The following is a 24,212-nucleotide window of genomic DNA, read 5'->3' on the forward strand; positions in this document are numbered from 1 at the left end:
AATTTTGCGTAACGCCACAGTACAGTTAAAAATAAAATAACAAAGTACGTAACTATACTTACTTATTTTTTAAAAATAAAATTATTTTAAGCTCGAGATTATATTGACCCCGATTTTTACATTGATAACTTTTTCTTTTTTTTTGCACCAAAAAGGAAAAGGACGGATGAATAACATCTGTTAATTTTAAAACGAATGAGTGAATGAATGAATAAACCAGGCGAATAGAATAGGCATCCTGCTGATATTCAACTTGTTTGACGTGTGCTGTCACTGCTTAACTTAATTCTGTCGGGTTATTGGCCAATATATATTTTTGGGAGGGCTTTTTGGCCCTTTCCTTTTCAGTGGATAAAAAATGACAAGTGTAACTTAAAATTAAATTAGATGGTGTGTGCTGGAATCAGCACCTTTATGTATAATAATTTAAAATGAAGGAAATATTGCAAGAAAATGAAGTAGTGAAAACGATAGTTTTATATTTATTTTATATTTTAATTAGTGAAAGTTTATGATGTATCGTGATTTTTGTGTATTATTTATGTACTTACTATAAACATCTTAATTCATGGGAACAAATCAAGATCAGGAAATAGCGGTCGGCTTCTTGTTTTCTAAACGACTGTACCAAAATCTGTAAACGCTCCGTCGACCTAACTGTACATTTTTTGTAAGATTCTTAACAATGTTTATGTAATTAATTATTGTCTTGGACTTCCTCCTCGATTTGGCCGGATGTTGTTGTTGAGGTTCAGAAAAGAGTTTGCAAACAGTTTGATGATTGCGGATCAAAGCTTTTTTCCAGACTGGAGTTAAAATATTTTTGGCATAAATCTTTTAAAAGAAATATTTGAAAGAAATATTAAAATATCAGATATTATTTTTAAATATATATTTAATTAAACGTATATACGTGTGTACGTGTAAAAGGTGGATGGAGCTTCACACCCTATAATTTGTATTTATGCCCGAATAATGTCCTACTAACACTAGTTTATAAGTCGTTTGTATACTAACATTCTATGGACTATGTCCGAAATAAACGATTTTTATTTATTTATTTATTTATTTATTTATTAACAAAAATATATAATATAAAAAGTAGTTTATATTAAAAGTTTTGTTTTTACACACACATATAATATATTGTTGTATTGTTTTTTTATTATTATTTATTATATTAATTATATATTTTTTATTATTATTATTTATAATTTATATTTTTTTTAAATCAAATTAAGAAATAATACATTAGAGATTCGATACTAGGTACTTAAATATATTTTTTTTCGTTTTCGTTTCATTTTCTTTCTCCCCAGATTTTCAGTTATACTTCATTCATCTGCTGTATGTTTCTTTCTTTCTCGCTTTCCTCATCTTTTAATTGTTCAAATATAATAAAAACACTTACCCTAGCCAATCCACTGATGGGAAACTTCTCGAAATGCAGTACATTATCTTCCCCGAGTTCTCTCTCCAGCTGACCACCGTAAGTCCTTGCTGCCATAATGGTAGGAAGTGACATTCCATCACCAATGAATAATATGCCATTCTTTGCTTTATTCTTGTTAGGATGGATTTGAATCTTAGCTTTAAGAGCATCTTGAGCTTTGCTCTTCCAGAAGGACCCATGTTTTTCTTCAACAGGTATGTAAGCCGGTGTCATGATGGTGTCCAGAACCTTCTTCGGCTTTGGTGTTGAGGATGCATCTTCTGAAAAAGAAGAAAAATATGTTTTGACTTAAAGTTTTGCTGATTTAACGCTGGATATTCTTTTTTTATCCTCTGTGGTCCAGTGATTGAGCGATGGTCTTACGATCCGGATATCCTGGGTTCGTTTCCTGGTGATCTCTAATTTGGTTAGGATATTGCCGGATGATCAGCCGATTGTTCGAAATAAGAGGATACAATGAGAGTATGAAGAGTTATGTGTTTTTCCGTGTTTTGTATTTTATCTATTCTATGGTGTACCTCGCTCGGATTATAGTATACTCTCAAGAAAAGAAAGAATCTTTTCTTGAGAGTATACTATAATCCGAGCATCCGAGGGCACGTTTAGCAAGCGATCATGGTTACTAGGTATCCTTTAAGTAAGTAGGCGTTACATGAGCCCTGTCAGGGGTCTTTAGTGGCTCAAAAACCTGACATCACGTTTAGCGACAACCCTCACGATAGAAGATTTTTCAGGCCTAGCGGGCATTGGTTTAAGGGCATTGTCTGTGGGAATTCTATGTAAAAGCCGATAGATTATAGCGCTGAAGGAAGGAATTATGGTCAGCACGAACCAATCCCAGAAAAAAAAGGAGATCGTCGCTAATTATGGCCATTTTCGTAGATGCTTTTGGCTTTATTGTTTGAATAAATAATGTTACAAATAATTAATATCAAAGGTCGAAGGCCTCGATATAATTCGCATCGCGCGCGGCGCTGTAGTCATGCAGACCCTACTGATCTTCTAATACCATGGTCGTGATGATGCTTTTGTAATTACAGGTAGTGTACTAGTTATTGATGTAAGCAAAAGACATTATTTGTCGAAATTTCTGTGGCTTAATGTATAGCAAATCACGATTTTCTTATCTTTAGTAGAGCTCTAAAAACGAAATGGTAAGTACTTTTATCGTTAAGTATTCGCCATTATTATTGGGTTTTACTGTAATGTGTCCGTTGGTCCCGGTTACTACTTACTGATGTAAGTCAGTAATCGTTACATGAGTCGTGTCAGGGGCCTTTGGCGGCTCAATAGTAACCCTGACATCAGGGTTGATGGGGTTGGTAATCCACCTCACAACCCACACAATAGAAAAATAGACAGTTATGTATCTTTTTTAAGATATGTGTGTGAAAGGTATGAGTAATAAGATCACCATTGACAGATATTAATGGAAGAGGAACGGAATTAATGGAACCATCCTAGAGTGGGATAAGGGCAGGAGGTTGGACTGTGATGTTTCGCTTCCTTAATGATTTCTTCACTTATAAATTGAGTTTTCAAGAATTGAACCTATTACCTATTGAATATCAACCACCAAAGTATATTTTAAGTATTACTTCCTCATCATCATCAACAGCCTATATACGTCCCACTGCTGGGCACAGGCCTCCCCTCAATCAACCGGAGGGGGTTACTATTACTAAGTATTACTTAATTAACCTCAATTGTTATTTAATATTAGGTCCTTATCTGTGAAATTGCTTGCCTCTTACTTTGAGGTCGCAGGTTCAAATCCAGCACTGGCCTAAACCAATGATTGTAGAATTTGTTTTCGAATTCATGCTTGGATTATAGATGATTATCACGTGCTCAGCGGAGAAGGAAAACAACGTGAGGAAACCCACTTTCCTGAGAAATATATTTTCGGAGGTATGTGACCTAACCTGTATTGGGCTGGTTTTCCCTTCGTGGGTTGGAAGGTTAGACAGGCAGTCGCTTCTTGTAAAAAACCGGACCTTGACCTGTCAAATCTTCACGTTAGGTAAGTGGACCCTGTGTAAAACGGGATAATGCTAGGGAGATAATGACTTAATTACTCTCAATTGTTATTTAATATTAGGTCTTGTCTGTGAAATTGCTGGTTTACCAATGATTAAACAAAAAAATACTAGACGTAAGGACACACACACACACTATTACTGGGCCTAAAGGCCCGTGCTGGGAATTAAACTTGCGACCTGGGCTACCACGGCTCTCTAGGACTGCAATACCATGTGTAGTTGTATTATTTCAACTGTCTTGCGGTCTCTGCTCGTCTCTACATGGATTACTGGCTTGTTTTTCTATGTTGTCCTTAGATTTTATCAACACGTGTGTCTAGGCAAGACAAATAAAATAATGACCTTTTATAATGAAGACAATTTATTTTTGTAGTAGGTACGTTACAAATATTAGGAATAAAGGCTACGACAAGCGCGCGTGTGTCCTCTTCTATATGAAAATTGCGAGTGGTGCGGGGCGTGCGTCGCGGTGTGGCAGCGGCCGGCCGCCGCGGCGCCGCTGGTCGCGGTTAATCACCCCGCGCCCGTGCTGCTCGAGGAGTGACGTCATTGTAGACAGCGCGAACATCTTGCCCCCCCTTGAAAGAAGGGCGTTCTTTCAATGATCATCTTGTTTGAGGCTGTTGTTGAGGTTGAGGTATAAGTGGGCACACCTTGTTGACGGCTCGTCGCTCTGTCCCTCTGAACGTTAGGAAGTCAGCCACTCTGACTACTCCATCAGCGCCTGGATATAGTTTTTGTGCTCGACCCAACCTCCATTTTAGGGGTGGAAGGTTTTCCTCCTTGAAGACAACCAGGTCTCCGAGTTGAAGGTTACTATTGCGTAGACGGCCCTTGGTTCGTTGCTGCATCTCTGATAGGTATTCGTGCCTCCACCTCTCCCAGAAGCGTTGTCTCAAGTTTTCAATGAGGATGTAACGGTTCTTAAGTTTCATGTTGTCGCCCGGTGGTGCCGGCAGTGACGTCAGCGGCCGCCCGATGAGGAAGTGCCCTGGGGTCAAAGGAGAAAGGTCGTTGGGGTCATGTGATAATGGAGTTAGGGGTCGGGAGTTGAGGATCGCCTCAATTTGTGTAAAAAGCGTACTCAACTCCTCGAAAGTAAGATTGGCATTTCCTACAATACGCTTAACATGGTGCTTGGCACTCTTTACGCCGGCTTCCCAAAGCCCACCGAATGTAGGAGAGTAAGGGGGATTAAACGTGAATTTAATGCCTTCATTAGCTGTATATTCATAGACAGAACGCAGACTGGATCGCAACATCCTACCCAATTCATTTTTTGCCCCGACAAAGTTTTTTGCATTATCGCAATATATATAATGAGGTTTCCCTCTTCTAGAAATGAAGCGTTTAAGACATGCAATAAAGGCTGCGGTGCTAAGATCGCTGACGACTTCGAGATGCACTGCCTTAGTAGAAAAACAAACAAATAAACATAAATAACTTTTTGATACCCGGTTACCACGGCCCTTCTTGCTTGAAATCATGAAGGGGCCGGCGAAGTCAGTGCCGCAAGTCTGGAAAGGATAAAATTCCGTAACTCTACTCGAAGGTAAATCACCGAAAAACGGGTTTAATGTTTTGGCTTTAAGTCTCAGACAAGTTATGCATTTACGAACTATGCTTCTTGCTAATGTTCTGCCTCCTATAGGCCAGAACTGTTCTCTAAACGAATAGAGAGTATGTTGTGGACCTGCATGACCTTGACGCAGGTGTTCAGCTGCCATTAATATTTTTGTTAAGTGGTGTTTGGAATCTAGCAGAGCTGGATGTTTTTTCTCATAATTTAGAGCAGCATTCTTAAGGCGACCACCTACTCGCAGCACACCGGAGTCATCAATGAAGGGAGATAACTGTAAAATGTGTGATTTAGCTTTAAGACATTTACCATTAGATAAAGTTTCAATTTCACTGGAAAAAGATTCGCCTTGAGCCCTTTTTATAAGAAAATTTAGGGAATTTTTAAGTTCTACTTCATTTAACGGAGACTTGTTTTTATTTGAAGTTTTACAATTGGTGATGAATCTAAATACATAAGCAAAAATCCTTTTTAGTTTATTGGCATTTGAGTAATTTTCAAAATTAATGAATTTATGGATTACTTGGCTCTTATGAACTTTAATTTCGGGCAAATCAATTTTTGTATTTGGGTGATTAGGCCATTCCGATTCCGATTTTAAGAGGAAGGATGGACCTTCCCACCACAGAGAAGAATTGATCATGGTGCTTGGCGCTACTCCCCTAGAAGCCATGTCTGCCGGGTTGATGTCCGTCGGTATATGTTTCCACGAGTTTCGGTTAGTGAGCTCATGTATTTCATTCACGCGGTTGCATACAAAAGCTTTAAACAATTTAGGCTGATTTTTAATCCAACCTAACGCAATCGTGGAGTCAGACCAAAAATATTTATCACCAATTTCGCAACGTAACGCGTTACTGACCTTATAGCTTAGACGCGCACCTAAAAGAGCTGCACATAATTCAAGACGCGGAATGGTTACAGGCTTCAAGGGTGCTACACGAGTTTTAGAGCATAAAAGTTTTGTAGTTACGGAATTATGTTCATCAAGCGATCTCAGGTAAATACACGCAGCATAGGCGTCTTGGGACGCATCCACGAAGCAGTGTAGTTCCGTTTTTACCGGAGAGGCACACATGACGTGTCTCGGTACCGATACTGTAAGAAAAAGATTAAGATTATTGATTACCTTTTCCCATGATTTTTTTATTTCGTTTGGGACGGGGTCATCCCATTCTAATTTGAGTTTCCACAATTTTTGCAGTAATACCTTTAAGGTAATTGTGCTAGCGCTCAGAAGGCCGAGCGGGTCGAATATCCTGCAAGTATTTGACAGAATAATTCTTTTTGTTAATGTTTGTGCATTTGTGTCAATGTTTATGGAGAATTTAAGTGTGTCCGTGTTTGGAGCCCACAGTACACCTAAAACACTAGATTCTTTATCTAAATTAAGAATTTTGGATTCTGTTGATGATGAAAATATGTTAGGACAATTAGTACGAAATTTATGAATGGGAAGGCGAGCAGAGGCCAAAGTTTCTGTCACACCTTTATGAATGTGTAGTAATTCATCTTCATTGGACGAACCCGTTAGAAGGTCATCAACATAAAAATCATGTTTTATGACTTCAGAAATTAGGGGATCCGTGCACTCATTTGCTAACTGCAATAAGCATCTTGTGCTTAAGAACGGCGCTGCTGCTGTGCCGTATGTGACGGTGTTGAGTTGTAAGATATTGATGGGTTTTGTATCGTCATCGCGCCACAGAATGAGCTGTAAATGTCTTTGTGACTCATCTATCATGATTTGCCTGTACATTTTTGCTATGTCGCCAGACAGAACATATTTGTGTTGACGGAAACGAATCAAAATGTCAAATAACTCGTCTTGGACTGTCGGCCCTATCGCTTGGATATCATTCAAAGACTTGTTAGACTTAGTCTTAGCTGACGCATCGAAAACGACACGGAGCTTTGTTGTCTCGCTTGACTCCCTTATCACCGCATGATGAGGCATAAAATAACCGAAGGAAGGCTTGTTAATTTTTGTTAAGTGGCCAAGCTCCTCGTACTCGTTAATGAAGTTACGGTAAAGATTTTTTAAATCTAGGTTTTTAATAAATTTTTTCTCAAGGCTTAAGAATCGCCTTTCGGCCATGTAGTATGACTCACCGAGCGATTTTTCAGGATCTTCAAGAAGTGGCATTTTGACTGAAAACCTACCATTTGCCAAACGAGTAGTATTTTGGACAAAATGTCGTTCACAAAACTCATCATGTGGTGACATTGGCGATTTTTGTAAAGAAACCTCCTCAATGTTCCAAAATTTTATTAAGTTATGATTTATGTCTTTAGTAAAGTTACAAAAGGTATTTCTCGGAATGTCTTTACATACGTTAAGGGGACCTGCCACTATCCATCCGAACTTAGAGTCTTGGAGGATGGGCATCCCGGGCCCAATATTGAGTTTATTTGTGGTAATGACATCGAAGAATATTTCTGCACCTAAAAGAAGATCAATTGATGATGGCTGATAGAATTTAGGATCAGCTAACTTAATGTTCGCGGGTAAATTGAGACGCGAAATATCCACAGGAGTATTAGGTAAGTGACCGGTTATGTTAGGCATCACTAAGCATTTAAGAGCGACAGTAAAACGGCCATTTAGAGATTGAATAGTTACTTCACAGCTATCGGACAAATGAATTGGGGCGTTGCTAATGCCGGTAATGCAAAAATCTGTTTTCTCACTGATTATGCCCATTTTATTTTTTAGGTTCGATGTTATAAATGACGATTGACTGCCTGCATCAAGCAAGGCACGGGCCAGGTAAGTATTTTTGGTTTTAGTGTTAACAACTTGTACCATGGCAGTACCTAGAAGAACTTGGCTTGCTGACTGGGCTGCCAAAGAAATAGGTATTGAAGTTGACTGGTAAACTTGATTATTGTCCTTATTTACGTTTTGATCGACATGTAACAGAGTATTGTGTTGTTGTCGACATTCACGACACCTTCCATCCAAGCGACAGTCCTTAACGGAATGTCCACGCCGTAGGCAGTTCAAGCAAAGATTAAGTTTTAAGGCTTCACCTGATCTATCCTCCGGCGAAATTTTTTTAAATTTGTCGCATTCGACAATCCTGTGGTTCTCTTTGCAGAATGGACAAGTGGGGTTATAATTACGATTTGATTTGCCAGAAGCGACAAAACTTTTTTGATTATTTTGTGGAGACGATCTTTTATAATTATCATTATCAGTATATTTAACTTTATTTGATGAAAAAGGTTTATTGATTTGTTTGTCGCTTTTGCCAAAAAATATTGTTTCTAGAACGTCTGCACGTTTACGCAAAAATGCAATAAATTCATCCAAAGATTCTCCATCTAAGGAAGCACTTTTGTGCTCTTCCCATTTTGATAAAGTATTGGGATCCAATTTGCTAGCCATAATATAAATAATGAGAACGTCCCATTTGTCAGTGGGCTGACCCAAACTTTCAAGTGATCTTAAATTTTTAAGTGTATGATCAATCAAAAATTGAATGGCCTTGTGTGACTCACGCGTTAATGGTTCTACGGAAAATAACGCTTTTAAATGGTTATTTATTAAGACTTTTTTATTATCATAACGAGAACATAACAAATTCCATGCCACTTTATAATTTTTTGAAGTAAATTCTATGGATTTTATGACAACAGTTGCACTACCTTCTAAAGACAATCTCAAATAATGAAATTTGTTTATGTCTAAAATTGTTTCATTTGAATTTATTAATGCATCGAAGGTATCTCTGAACTCCAGCCATTTCAAGTAATTTCCATCAAATTTTGGTAAGCTAATTGTGGGTAGTTTGATATTGTTAAGTTGGTTACAGCCCGTTTTTACTGATATATGCGAATGATCGCTGTTACCATCTGATTTGTCTACAGGATTGGCTTTTAAATATGACTCAATAAGTTCCTGAGCAATAGGTATAGAAGAATAGTAAAGATCTTCAAAGATGTCTCTTTCAATTGTATGTTTAATATCTTCGCTTAAAAATTCAATCCTAGTTTGAATTTCATTAAACTCATGAATAACGTTTTCGATTTTGCTTAAACGGAAAATTAATTCTTTGTGTTGTAAACTTGTAATATTTTCAATCGGAATTTGACCTAAAGTTGTAATAAAATTGTTAAATTTTGTTAGTTGACCCTTTTTTGCACCTCGCGAACAAACTAATTCTTTCATTTGCGTACTTTGATCAGTACCGCCACCTTTATCACTTCCGGTAGACATTATCAAGGGCAAATTCAACAAATTAGGCAGGATAATAAATGTGCACCAAACCCCAGTGTTGATTGTTCAACGATCCAATCCCCGTAGCTGCTACTGCACGGTGTGATAGGCCGCCGTGCGGCTGGCGTCACGGTGTAAATGCGTGGACCCAACGCGCCAGCGCTTGATCACGCGCAGTACGTGTGACCGTAGGAATATTATTACCTGGAATTGTTTAGGTAAATTTACGTGAATATCGATACGTAATTAAGATAACTTACGATTTTTAACTAAGGGCATAGGAAGTGACAAGTTGAAGAACGTAGGTAATTGACGGAATTTTATCACAAAGCGGGTGAATTTTAATAAATGAGGTGATATTTCGTATTAAAGTTTAGCTATTAAGAAGAAGCAGACTGCAACGCTTGCGATAGTGGGTACAAAAATACAGCTGTATATAGCTTATGAAACGTGAAATTAAAACGTTAAAGTTTATCTATAATGATAAGGTATGCAGGTACCTACGCTGCGCTTTAACAATTATGAGGCACGTAATGATCATATAAAGCGTAGGCAGTCACCATTAAGGCTGTATTATGTATATCGGATTTGGTTACAAGCAAAAACTAATGGATTTTTACCCGCATACAAATTCGATAGCTATTATGTAGGTAAATGCAATTTTACTCACTCAGAGATTTATACACTTTCACAATTAAAGGAGGATGGAAAATCAAAGGAACAAGGAAAGAGCACTCCCCTGCTGACACAGAAGTCCCGCAGAACGCCAGGCACTGACTCCTCCAAGATGATATGTCCGTTACGATTACAAATTTGGAATTTTAGACTTCGTAATTCCGAGCCGATTTATCGACGGTCGCCAATATTTGTCTAGGCAAGACAAATAAAATAATGACCTTTTATAATGAAGACAATTTATTTTTGTAGTAGGTACGTTACAAATATTAGGAATAAAGGCTACGACAAGCGCGCGTGTGTCCTCTTCTATATGAAAATTGCGAGTGGTGCGGGGCGTGCGTCGCGGTGTGGCAGCGGCCGGCCGCCGCGGCGCCGCTGGTCGCGGTTAATCACCCCGCGCCCGTGCTGCTCGAGGAGTGACGTCATTGTAGACAGCGCGAACAACGTGATATATTTAAATAATGAAGCAATTAAAATTTATCAGAAACACGTTTTGTTGTAATTTGGTCATTGTCATTTCTCTATTATTGAACTAAAAAGATAGTACTTAACTAATTATTATTATGATAATGATCATTTATTAATTCATGTTAGTATAATAATAGCTGATACTAGAATTTGATAACAAATTATCTGACAATAATGACCATTCTCAAATTGAAAACGGTAAGAGCCCAGTTGAGGAAACACGTGACTTTTATCTTTAAGTCACGTGTTCGATTCTCGAGTCGGGCATTAACCGCTGAATCCGATTTTATTCGGATCATAATGATGAAGGCAATCGTCATGAGGAAATTAAAGAATTTTTGTTTCCTTTGTGAATTTATGTTTGTTTTTTTTATAAAATACATAAACATAAAACATAAACAGCCTATATACGTCCCACTGCTGGGCACAGGCCTCCCCTCAATCAACCGGAGGGGGTATGGAGCATACTCCACCACGCTGCTCCACTGCGGGTTGGTGGAGGTGTTTTTACGGCTAATAGCCGGGACCGACGGCTTAACGTGCCCTACGAAGCACGGAATCATCTTACTTTTTCGGACAATCAGGTGATTCAAGCCACAAAAGTCCTTACCAAACAAAGGACAGTCTCACAAAGTGATTTCGACAATGTCCCCATCGGGAATCGAACCCGGACCTCCAGATCGCGAGCCTAACGCTCTAACCACTAGACCACGGAGGCTGTTTATAAAATACAACTGGTATAAAATGTTTTTACTTTTTTATTATGTTTTTTCATCCGTTGACGTAATTTTGTTAACTGCTTTTGAAAATGAAAGTCTAAAAATGTTGACTAAATATACACAATATCATTTTACTTTCGGACAATCGGGTGATCAGCCTGCAATGTCCTAATCAAACATGGGTTTACAATGTGATGTTTGTGATATGTCCACACCGGGAGTCGAAGTCGGATCGTGAGTCCAATGATCAACCACTGGCCCACGGAGGTCGTTTGCCTGAGATGGTATTTAACTACTCGGCCGGTCTAGCATAGACGTAAATATTGTCAACTATGATCATCATCATTCCCCTAGCATTATCCCGTTTTTCACAGGGTCCGCTTACCTAACCTGAAGATTTGACAGGTCCGGTTTTTTACAGAAGCGACTGCCTGTCTGACCTTCCAACCCGCGAAGTGAAAACCAGCTCAATACAGGTTAGGTCACATACCTTCGAAAATGCATTTCGATTGCACGTGATAATCACTTATGATCCAGACATGAATTCGAAAACAAATTCGACAATCATTGGTTTAGGCCTGAGCTGGATTCGAACCTGCGACCTCAAAGTGAGAGGCAAGCATTCTACCAACTGAGCTACCTTAGCTTCTCAACTATGATATAATATATATGTGGGATAGTTTAATATTTTACCTTTCTGATTTTGGCTGTACTATGTTTAGGCTTTGCGTAAACAAAAGAAACATAAAATTTAAAAAGTAAAATGTCAAGAGGAACTTCCTCTCTCTGGTAATATGAACTGAAGTCGGTGTATAAGGCATAATCCAATTTAAAATAAAATACAGTGTTCGAACGTTTTTATTTTCTTGCCAATTATCCCACAAAATTATGGGGGCTCGTCCGGGATGTGAGAAAACATCGAGTTCGTGTATTTTATGAAGATTTACAAAGAAACCAATATCAAGAATCGAAGACGTGACTCGGCAAATTCGACTGTTTTACCGACGGAGTGCGGGAGCGAGAACTCAAGAAAATCGCCTGTCTCTGTCTAGTCTCTGTGGCACCTGCGGCTCACCATACTGTTTTACCGACCGTGCTGTCAAAATCAATTGACGTCTAAGAATTTGACTTTGACAAGACTGGACGAATGCTTCGGGACGCGATAGGTACAAAACAAAGTCGAATCGAATGCTGCGGGACGCGGAATGAACTAAAGATAAAATTTTACGGGATGTTTTAAGAAAGTTGATTGGAATCATACGGAATACACTTTTTATCAAGAGTTAAGACTTTAGAAGACTATTTTACGACTTTTAAGACTGAAGAAAGACTTCATTTAAGTGTAAAATGACGAAATTTGGAAGAGATTGTGTTGAAGAAGATTTATTTCATAAAGAAGAAAAGATGATTTCTAAAGATTCTCAATCTAGTGCACCCCGTATATCATTTAACGACTTAGAAAAATCTACGACGCCATTCACCGGAGATGACACCTACCACGTAGAAACATTTATTAAAGATTTTGAAGAAATAGCTTCCATAATGAAATGGAGTGAAGTTGAAAAGCTTATCTATGGGAAAAGACTACTCACTGGAACTGCTAGACTGTTTTTAAGATCTTTGGGAAGTATCAAGTCATGGGATAATTTAAAAGATGAACTGATCGAAGAATTTGGCCGCAAACTAAACAGTGCAATAATTCACAAACAATTGGCTGCACGTAAGATGAAACAAAGCGAGACTTATCAACAGTATTTTTTAACTATGAAAGAAATATCGATGCAAGGTACTATTGAAGATGAAGCCTTGATGGAGTACATCATTGATGGTATTAGAGATTCTGAAACTAATAAAACAATTCTATATGGAGCTACGACTATGAAAGAATTTCGAAAGAAGCTGGAACTTTATAGTGAGATGAAGAAGAAGTCTACTCCAGGTACGTCGAGTTTTACTAGAACTTCTAATGCACCTGTATCTAAGATGAAAAAGGAAAACAATCAAAGAACAAATAAAGTACGTTGTTATAACTGCGGTGACCTTGGACATCAGACACCAAATTGTAGTAAAGGAATAAAATGTTTCAAATGTAATGAATTTGGACATAAATCAAATGAGTGTCCAAAAAACTCTAAGAAGACACTTAAAATAGAAGATAAAGATACGAAGAATACTTTTACACCTTATAAAAACCTGAAGATTAATGGAGTTGAAGTCAAAGCCCTGATTGATACCGGGAGTGATGTAAATCTGATTAAAATGAGTTACTTTCGTAAAGTAAATAGCAATGAGCTGAATTTCAATCCGAATAACGTTGTACGCTTGGCCGGAATTACAGAACATGAAATTATGACTAAAGGATCATTTGAAGCTAAAATCCAAAGCGATGACTGCTATTTTGGAGCAACTATGCACGTGGTTGAAGATAGTTCCTTACCTGTTGACATTATACTCGGCAACCCAATACTCAACGAAGTTGAAGTAAATTTTGCTACGGATGGTATTCACACGAAGAAGATACTGCACCTCACGATGATGGATGTTGAAGAAGACGACACGCTCAATATAAGCGAAATTACATTTTCTGGAAAAATTAAAGAGATGATTAATAACTATGATCCAAATAATAAAAAAAAGGAATCAAGTGTTGAACTAAAGATTATACTCACCGATGATAATCCGATCTACCAGAATCCACGAAGACTATCTCCGCTAGAACTGGATGTTGTAACTAAACAAATTGGCGAATGGCTCTCCGATGGCATAATTACTGCAAGCAAGTCTGACTTTGCAAGCCCAATCGTTTTAGCAAAAAAGAAAAATGGAACTTATCGTCTCTGTGTAGATTTCAGACGACTAAACAAAAAGATTATCAAAGAGAGATTCCCTCTACCCCTAATCGAGGATCAAATCGATCGACTGAAACATGCCAGATTTTTTACGTCACTTGATCTAAAGAATGGATTCCTACATGTGAACGTTAACAAAGAAAGCCGAAAGTACACCTCATTCGTGACTCCTCGAGGTCAGTACGAGTTTCTGAAAATGCCATTTGGCTTATCTACAGCTCCTTCAGTTTTTCAAAGATTTGTCAATGACGTATTTCAAGATATAATTCAAGATGGTACAGCTTTAGCTTACCTTGATGATCTTATCATACCATCCATTACAGAAGAAGAAGGAATAGAAAAATTACAGAGAGTATTCAAAAGAGCGGAAGACTATGGACTACTGTTTAACTGGGACAAATGTTACTTTTTGAAGAAAGAAATCACTTACCTTGGATACATTGTTCGGGAAGGTGAAGTGAGACCATCAGAAGAAAAGATAGCTGCAGTAGCAAACTTTCAGAAACCACAGAACATAAAGTCATTACAATCCTTCTTAGGACTCACGGGATATTTCAGAAAGTTTATTATGAATTACTCCATTATAGCTAAGCCTTTAACTGATCTACTTAAAAAGGATTCTTTATACAAGTTTGACATTAACTGTGAGAAAGCATTTAATGAACTAAAGAATATTCTATGCACATCTCCAGTGTTAAGAATTTATGACCCTGATTTAGAAACGGAAGTTCACACCGATGCTAGTTGTGAAGGATATGGGGCAGTTTTGCTACAGAAAAACCCAAAAGATAACAAGCTGCATCCAGTTCTGTACATGAGTAAAAAGACATCACCCGCTGAGAAAAAATATCATAGCTATCACTTAGAAATTCTGGCTATTGTTCAAGCTATAAAGAAGTTTAGAGTCTACCTGCTTGGAATCCGTTTTAAGATTGTAACTGACTGTTCAGCTTTAACCATGACGCTACAAAAGAAAGATTTACCACCAAGAGTGGCACGATGGGCCCTGTTGCTTGAAGAGTATGATTATACCATTGAACATAGACCTGGAATGAGAATGAAACATGCTGATGCACTTAGTAGATACCCCATTAAAAATGTCAATATACTTACAGAAACAACAGCTCGGATAAGGAATGCTCAAGACGAAGACCTGAAAATAAAATTGCTAAAGAGAACATTAGAAAGAGAACCCTATGAAGATTATGTTTTGGAAACTGGAATTGTTTGGAAAATTAAGAATGGAACGAAACTACTTGTTGTACCAAAAAAGATGGAAAACGAAATCATAAGGAAAAATCACGGAAAGGGACACTTTGGAGTAACGAAGACTGAAGAACTGATTGCTAGAGAATATTACATTGAAAACCTGAAAGAGAAAATTAAGATGACTATAGACAATTGCGTGGAATGCATTCTGATTTCACATAAAAAAGGAAAGAAAGAAGGCTATCTAAACCCTATTGAGAAGGGAGATGCTCCGTTGTCTACTTACCACATTGATCATCTTGGACCTCTAGCATCAACAAATAAAAACTATAAATACTTACTTACCATAGTTGACGGTTTTACAAAATTCACCTGGATTTACCCAACAAAGACAACGACGACAGAAGAAGTTTTAGGCAAACTGAAAATACTACAACAAACATTTGGTTCCCCAAACCAAATAATCTCAGATCGCAATGCTTCCTTCACCTCGAATGCCTTTGAAGAATACTGTAATGCTGAGAATATTATTCATCACACTATCACGACTGGTCAACCAAGAGGGAACGGACAGGTTGAGCGTATCCACCAAATAATAATTAACGTTTTGAGCAAACTATCAAAAGATGACCCCACCAAATGGTATCGCCATGTTAGTGCTGTACAAAGATGTATAAACAGTACCTATCAGAGAAGTATTCAGATGACACCGTTTGAATTATTAACTGGTGTGAAGATGAAGGATAAAGAAGACCAAATATTAAAACTAATTGAAGAAGAAAACATACAAAATTTCAACGAAAATAGAGAAAATTTGAGAAAAAAGGCCAAAGAAAACATACAAAAGATACAAGAGGAAAATAAACAAAATTACAACAAGAAAAGAAGACAAGCTATACAATACGAAGTTGGAGACCTAGTGGCTATAAAAAGAACTCAATTTGTACAAGGATACAAGCTATATCCCAAGTATCTAGGACCATACGAAGTTGTAAAGAAAAAAAGGAATGATCGATACGACTTAAAGAAGATTGGCCATGATGAAGGACCTATCAACACTTCGAGTTCAGCCGATATGATGAAACCCTGGATTCCACACTCATCCGAGACGGATGAATTATAGGATGGCCGTGTGGGATAGTTTAATATTTTACCTTTCTGATTTTGGCTGTACTATGTTTAGGCTTTGCGTAAACAAAAGAAACATAAAATTTAAAAAGTAAAATGTCAAGAGGAACTTCCTCTCTCTGGTAATATGAACTGAAGTCGGTGTATAAGGCATAATCCAATTTAAAATAAAATACAGTGTTCGAACGTTTTTATTTTCTTGCCAATTATCCCACATTGTCAACTATGATATAAGATGTAATAATAATCTCATGGGATTTTAAACAACTACTCGTATAGGTACGGTCATGAGTACTAATATGTATGCACTTTGAAACCATGTCACATTAACTTTTTTGACAAATAAAACCGTAAATCTCATTAAATATCAAATATGATAATGCGACAGGGTTCTAAAGTTGGTACATGATATTGCTCATGACTGTACTATACGTGGAGTACAGTCATTCTCATCGGCAACGGTAAGTACATGGAAGTGACCGACGGTGATAAGGAAAAGATTTTCAAGAACGCTTTCAGTAGATACGTGTTTCGATGTCATCTTCCTGTTTTTGTTGTGAACTTGGTAAGAAGTAGTTTTTTATTACCTGTTACCCGCGGTACCCTAGTATTTAAACCAGGTAAGTACCTATAAAAGTTTTATTCAAACATTTCCACCCCTTTTTAAATTCAACCACGAAGGGGATATAAACATATTACCTCAGATCGATCATTTAAGACCAACCTTTCTAATGATATCATCACATCACTTTTTTTGACCATTGATGGGTGTGCTCTTGGCCGAGGCCTAAGCTGGAGCTCGCCCAGAAGGTGCCTGTTCACTCTGGCCTTGAAAGCACCCGGATTATATGCATTCGGAAAAACCGAAGACGGCAAAGAATTCCACTCCCTAGCAGTGCGCATAATGTAGGACGATGCGAACTTCTACTTTAAGAGCCACGCTCTTGTCGGTGCATTCTCCATGCTATTTTTTTAGGGAAAAATAGTGTAGTGGTTTCCCTTTTGCCTTTCGCCCCGCAGTACACTGTCTGACGCGAGTGGGTTGGCGCCCAGAGTAGTCTATTTCAAAGCCGTACTGGGACGCCTGTCGGCCTCTGAATAGTACTGACAGTTAATGCTGCCCTCTGCCTGGATCCAGGTTACAATTAATCGACTCTAGTGGACCGCGGCCGTGGGCCGGTTTATAACGCCGGCTTAGTCGGTAACGGGGTCCTGAAGTGTCCCGATATGGCCAGAGTAATCGCAATGGAGCAGCCTGGTAGAATATGCTTTAAACCCCTTCTGGTTGGTCTTTATATTATGTTGCGTGGTTTTTATATTATGTTGAATAGGTGGGAAAAAGTTTTTGATTTCGACTTCCGAACTAGCGTCTTTCGACCTAGCAAATGAATTTAAACAAAAATGCAACCAAAGATTCTTAAACGATAGGACATATCTGTCGATGACAATGTATCACATTATACTGAATATTTTCTAAACGTGACTAAATATAGTATAGTTAAGTATTGAATGACGAAAACGTGATATATTATGTGCCATGGATAATACGCGAGGAATGTTTTATAGACTTCTATATAAGTAAACAGATTTACTTCACGCTCCTAGTTCACATCGAGATAGGCAGATCCATAAGTCGTGTACTTTTACACCTTAGCGGTTTACTGACAGTTACTCAACTCGATATCTTTATTCATAATTACACTTTGAATCGACAATGACCTCGATTCAACACCTCCTAATTTTAAGTTATAAAAGTCATTTTCTTATCCGCCCAAAAGGAAAGGGACGGATGATTGACAACTGTTAATTTTAAAATGAAAGAATAGCCCGGGTGAATAAAATAGGTATCTCGCTAATATGCAACCTGTTTGACGTACGCTGTCAACTTAATTATGTCGGGTTATTGGTATAAAAATTTAGGGTTTTCAAATTTCTGCATGAAATTGACGTGTGCTCCGTTTATGCCTGTCGATTAGCCGTCTCATTCTCTTTCGGCGGATAAGAAAATGACAGGTATAACTTAACATAATTGTAGAAACTGTGTACTGAAATAAGGAACAATTTGTATATAAATGTATATTTTTTATCGAACATTTTATCCGCCTAAAACTACTGCAGCATCTGACAACCTGTATAGCCGGGGAAAAGTAGCTGCAAGAAAAACCTCGGCACAGCGCCCTGGCGTATACGGAAGTATACGTAATAAATGTACCTCCCTGAGCATAAGTCACGGCGGGAGCCACGACCCTGGTATTCTACGGGCCCAGACGAGTGGCGCACGAACAGTGCATATTATCATGTTTATGTCTAGTCGGTGGTACGCTTAACCGGCAGTGTTTTGTATTTTTTGCGACAAAAGTGTGGGCAATGGAACTAATCCGAACCAATCAGGTCATATCCAGCTCAATGATGAACTATGAACTATGCGAGTAGGTACTGAGACATAGCATTGTCGGGAATTAGATTCCCACAAGACGCTATGTTATTCTTTCCTTCTATCGTGTGAGTTTTAAGGTCGATAACCAACCTCATCAACCCTAGCAGGGTTTTTTGAAGTCTAGTCTGTTCACGATAACAAATGATGTTTTGTGAATTAGGATTTATGAAGTGTGTAGTGGTTTCGAGGCTAACAAACTTCGAGTGGTTTTCGAAAAATATTTATCAAGTTTATATTCGCCGATAATTTATGGTAATTAATTATTAATAATATATATAAACTCACGCACGTAATCTTTAACGGGGTAGACAGAGGCTCAAGTAATCAGACTTGTAACCACTGTAAATACGAAGTCCTAAGAAGGATTATGATCAACCTTATGGTGACAAGGGATGAACCTATCACCCATAACAATTGTATTGTCCATCATAAACTTTACAAAAATAAAGTACTTACCTTAAAATAGAGTCAATGTTAAGGGCAGTTATAATATATCCTAACCTACCCAAACCGTATCTGTCATAAGGTTCATTATATCCATAGATTCTTGGGTGGTGACGTGTGGCACTATCTACCCGATAGGGATTAAGGCGGGATTTTATGAACATATTATGTATACTAGCGACACGCCCCGGCTTCGCTCGGGTGCAATGCTGAGGAAAAAATGAAACTATTTACGACATCACATTAAAAACCTCAAAAATAACAGTATTTCTCGACTATTTAATGGATGTAATTATGTTATTATTATAAACCTTCCCCTTGAATCACTCTATCTATTAAAAAAAAAACTGCATCAAAATCCGTTGCGTAGTTTTAAAGATTTAAGCGTACATAGGGATATAGGGACAGAAAAAGCGACTTTGTTTTATACTATGTTCTGAAATTCACTTCTTTAACTAGTTAACGAGTCACTACTAGTGGGCAAGTGTAGCGCCAGATAACTCTAGTGAGGGTCCTTAAATGTGGTTCATTAATGTTATAAGTAATTATGTAAGATAGGCAGACGGGCGTTAGTGACGTCATCGGGATAATTACCTGGCCTAGGAGAATGTGGGTTTGGTTTGTGTTGTTAGGTGCTTTAAGAGTACGGTCAAGTAAATAAAATTAAATTAGCATGAGTAAAAGAATAATAATGAAATTAAATAGGTATTTTCAAGTGTCAAAACTGTAAATTGTTTTCAGAGGTAATTTACAAAGAAAATTTAATTATTACGATTTTTAAAAGAGGTTGACTGACGCTATTTTTTTTTTTACTTTTTTAACTTCAGTAAAAGTTGCGTTATATCAGCTCGTTTTAAGGTAAAAAATATTATTAAAAACACATAAAAAAGCAGCCCTGACTTTGCTTGATTGAACCTTTACCAAAACCCTTTCCACTGAAAAAAAAAATCACAGAAACAAAACATCACAAATGGCAAAAAAATATTTCTTCTTTCTTTTTTAAAAACATCACTACACGAACCTGCGAGTACGAGGGCCGCCGCGGCCAATAGCAACGTTTGAACTCGCGCCATCACTGCCGGTGTTGCGCGCGCGCACTGTATTATATCAACCGTGCTGAGTTGCTGACTTATCACTGTGATGGCAAGTCATTGACTATACTTACTTTACTGAGGACGGCGCGTTGTCGTTTCGTTTTAACTTTTAAGCGAATGTCATTAATAGATGTGTTTCGTTTCGTTTTGGCGAAGGTAGAGCGCGGTGATTTGATTTGTAAGTAAATTAATTATGGTAGGGTTTTGTTTCGTTTAAAAACGAGTATCTACTGTAGATGTTAAGTGGCTGGTTTTGAGGAGAATTGGTGTTCTTGTAATAAAATAAAGGTGTTTAGGATTAAGATAATAGCTTTAGATTGAATTTGATTTCAAAGAAAAGGAAAGTAAGTTGCATTCGAATTGAATAATAATTTATATACTTAATAATATGTAGCGATCATGAGTTTACGCCGGCTTACGACTTTTTTACGGATTTTCGTATTCAGTAAATACCTCGTTGGTATGCAACCTTCTTACACAAAGATGTTTATTTATTTTACAGCGCCTCCAGCGTTCACTTCAGGAACTAAAATTTTTACCCCGTAAAATAACCCGTGCGAATGAAATTGGCGTACCATCGAGGTGTCTGTTAATTTCGGAAAAGCAATTTAATTTATTGTAGTTAACTGGCGGTGTGTCGGTTGAGCCACAGGAAACATACATACACACGTAAGATCACGCTTATTTCCCGTTGGGGTAGGCAGAGGCCACGAAACCACACACCACAAAATAGGTAAATAGGTAAAAGGAAAAATAAACTGTAGTTTCACTGCAAAAAAAGGTTTAAAGGTTTAATACGATCTACTCTGAACCAGCGTGCGTGTATGAAGCGATTGATGAATGTGGAGGAAGCAAGAGAAGTGTGTCAGGATCGAAGCAAATGGAATTATACTATAGTCTCTGCTTACCCCGGTGGGAAATAGGCGTGAGTTTATGTTCACTGCAAACTTACATCTTCATAGAGAATGAATATGGGTTACCAATACCACTCTATATTGCTAAAGTAATAAAGGGCGTTATACTGTAAACAGTAAAAATGCTTTATTCTTAAACATGAGAAAAGGTATTATAAATAGAATATACCTCATCATCATCAATTTAAGAGCCACGCTCTTGTCGGTGCAGCATTTCTGTAAAATACTCTCCATGCTACTTTTTTAGGGAAAAATAGGGCAGTGGTTTCCCTCTTGCCTTCCGCCCCGCAGTACTCTGTCTGACGCGAGTGGGATGGCGCCCAGAGTAGTCTATTACAAAGCCATACTAGGACTCCTGTCCTCTGCCTCTGAATAGTACTGACAGTTACTGCTGCCCTCTGTCAGGTTCTAGGTTACAGTCCCTGTGACATGCCCCTTCCGTCCTGCATTGCCGTACCGATGGCTCCCATCTCCGCCTCTGCAGCCGTTGAGGTCTTCACCCGTATCCCTGGGCAAGGGTTCTACGTTATACCCCGTAGGTCTGGGTCCCTATTCGAACTCAGCCACCATCTTACTCCGGCCTACTGAAGTAAGAGGCGCCCACCCCCGCGGCAAGGACGCGCCGAACAGGAATAGAATATACCTATCTATAAGGAAAAACTGCAACCACGTTTTCTTTGCATAAATTATTCTGTTAAACTTTTTTTAATTATCTTTAGTTATCGGCATTTTACTTATTAGTTACGTATAATAATTATTAGGTCTACAACAGCCTTCGTAGTCTAGTGGTGAGAGCGGGCTCACGGTCTGGAAGTCCGAGTTCGATTCCCGATGGGGGCGATTATCGAAGTCAGTTTGTGATAATCTTTTGTTTCGAATCTTATGTGACTGCGCAGTACAGACACTTCATACGAAAAATTCATTCTTAGCGTGTGCTGTCTAATGTGCAAGCGCGATTTTAAAATCGAACATAAAAATCAACTGTTCGTCACAAATATATTTCGTGACCTTCTTGCTTTCAATAGTCGTTTGAGTGATGGATATTTAGTGTTCTCTGGTAAATGATGTTGTCATTACATTTGCAAACAGAGTGGCGTTTATTTGATTGATGGCACAGTGTATTGCTTATCTCAGTTGTCAGGAAAACTGTCAATACTTCGGTTTATACTGTTCAGGGTATTAGTGACATCGTAACGAAAACTTTCAGGTGAATTCCGACCATTATTCGAAATTGATATCAAGTGGAGTTTTGCGACGTAAAAGTATGGAACTATTTTCTTTTCTTTTTTACCTTTGATGCGTTTGCTCTTGGCGCAGACTTGCCCGAAGGCATTGACGAGGCCGAAGATGGAACTCGCCCAGAAAGTGACTGTTCATTCCAGCCTTGAAAGCACCCGGGTTATATGCAAAATTTTAAAAGATACTTACCAAATAATATTCCGACAGGAAATTCCACTCGATATCAAATCAATAGCATGGTCTGAATCATCCCTCTCAGTAATCGTTATGGTCTCACTGACACTCATCAGTACTTGTATGGCTGCCTGTATGTACTTGTACGGGGTGTAAGTGACATAGCACATACCGCGTAACTAAGTGTGAGCAAGACGGAGATCGCACGCGCTCTCCCTTACACCTTGGCTGCTTACGGCCTTTTAAAATTAAGACCTAGAGATGGGTAAATCCATGGTATAAGAAATCCAGATATGCTTAATCATATGACAAGCCGCCATTGCTAGCCCATTGATGACATAAGTGTTACCATTCAATTGGTATGTCCAACATTCCAAGAACGTAAATTTTGTTATTGAAAATTAAGTGAATTACTGACTAATGTATTTAATTACTATTACTTGTCTACTTGTCTACTTAAAGAATTATGGATAAGTACCTATTTATATGCAAATCAAATTTATACCATTACTTATCACATTATATAAAAGTCACTAAAACTGTAAGTAACTCTTTTACTAAAAGTTGAATAAGTATTTCCTTGCAAAGTAAATATAAAAACATTGCTCGTCGGTAATTTACTTTTTACGAAATGGCAACGTAAGATGGGATGACGTCAGCTGGGCTAATCTTGAAATGCTAGCTGTCAGTTTTGAGCATACCTGGTCTTCTTATACCAGGGTTAAATCTAGCCCAGTGCCCGATATGAATTAGTGCGGGGCGGAGAGAGGTGTCCATTCTATAGGTACCTATAGTACCTAAGTATCATTCTTTATTCTATGACCGACTTATTTATGACATGTGGGTCTGCCAAGGCCGATAGGGATACGGGCTAAGCTTTATTTAACGTTCACTGGTCCCGATTCCTGCAAACACATCCTTATTTTATTTTAAGTTATACCTGTCATTTTCTTATATATATATATGTTATCCATAAAATAAAAAGACCACGACGACGGTGGAGGGACGAGCTAGACGCCTTCCGGCACACCTGGCGGAACGATGCCCGGGACAGGGAGGGTTGGAAAGAGAAGGGGGAGGCCTTTGCCCAGCAGTGGGACATTGATTAGGCTACAGAAAAAAAGAAAAAAAAAAAAAAAGGTTAAACGAAAAAAAATATCTAATAAAGCGCTTGTTTATTGTTTTTTAGGACTATAGCCTGGAAAATCCCTCATTAGTTTCATTTATACTTTATTTATAAGTGCAAGTATTTCATGATGCTATTTTACACCTAAGTAGTATTTTACTCCTTGAGGAGCTCGGTGGCGCAGCGGTTAACGCGCTCGGTCTGCGATTGTTCAAGTAAAGCAACTTTCGCAAAGGTCGGTCATAGGATGGGTGACCACAAAAAAAAAGTTTTCATCTCGAGCTCCTCCGTGCTTCGGAAGGCACGTTAAGCCGTTGGTCCCGGCTGCATTAGCAGTCGTTAATAACCATCAATCCGCACGGGCCCGCGTGATGGTTTAAGGCCCGATCTCTCTATCCATCCATAGGGAAGGCCCGTGCTCCAGCAGTGGGGACGTT

At 38.2% G+C, this 24,212-nt stretch overlaps 2 protein-coding genes across 7 annotated transcripts in view; both read right to left on the bottom strand.

Moving 5' to 3' along the window:
• The window catches only part of LOC126372138 (membrane-bound alkaline phosphatase-like), a 53,029-nt gene that overhangs the window by 20,269 nt on the left and 8,548 nt on the right, over positions 1–24,212 (bottom strand). Inside the window, exons 1-2 of one of the 2 annotated variants that reach the window (XM_050017742.1) lie at positions 20,250–20,403; positions 1,412–1,713 (exon numbers count right to left, since the gene is read on the bottom strand). In XM_050017742.1, the coding sequence (XP_049873699.1) occupies positions 1,412–1,713; positions 20,250–20,301 (354 nt within the window). In that variant the 5' untranslated portion in view covers positions 20,302–20,403. Of the gene's footprint in view, positions 1–1,411; positions 1,714–20,249; positions 20,404–24,212 lie in introns of those variants that run through there. The other variant, XM_050017741.1, reaches the window with a different exon arrangement.
• LOC126372092 (uncharacterized) lies at positions 3,839–10,578 on the bottom strand. Of its 5 annotated transcripts, XM_050017633.1 has the most exons (3): positions 6,048–9,341; positions 4,940–5,012; positions 3,839–4,486 (listed from the first exon to the last, which is right to left on the bottom strand). In XM_050017633.1, the coding sequence occupies exons 1-3, from the start codon at positions 9,294–9,296 to the stop codon at positions 4,101–4,103; spliced, it is 3,708 nt and encodes a 1,235-aa protein (XP_049873590.1). In that variant the 5' UTR covers positions 9,297–9,341; the 3' UTR covers positions 3,839–4,100. The 5 variants fall into 5 exon arrangements, with proteins under 5 accessions (XP_049873590.1, XP_049873592.1, XP_049873593.1 ...); XM_050017635.1 differs by adding an exon at positions 9,348–10,578 and having other exon boundaries at positions 3,839–7,519; XM_050017636.1 differs by lacking the exon at positions 4,940–5,012.

This window comes from Pectinophora gossypiella, chromosome 13 (assembly GCF_024362695.1).
Source record: "Pectinophora gossypiella chromosome 13, ilPecGoss1.1, whole genome shotgun sequence".
Lineage (NCBI taxonomy): Eukaryota > Metazoa > Arthropoda > Insecta > Lepidoptera > Gelechiidae > Pectinophora > Pectinophora gossypiella.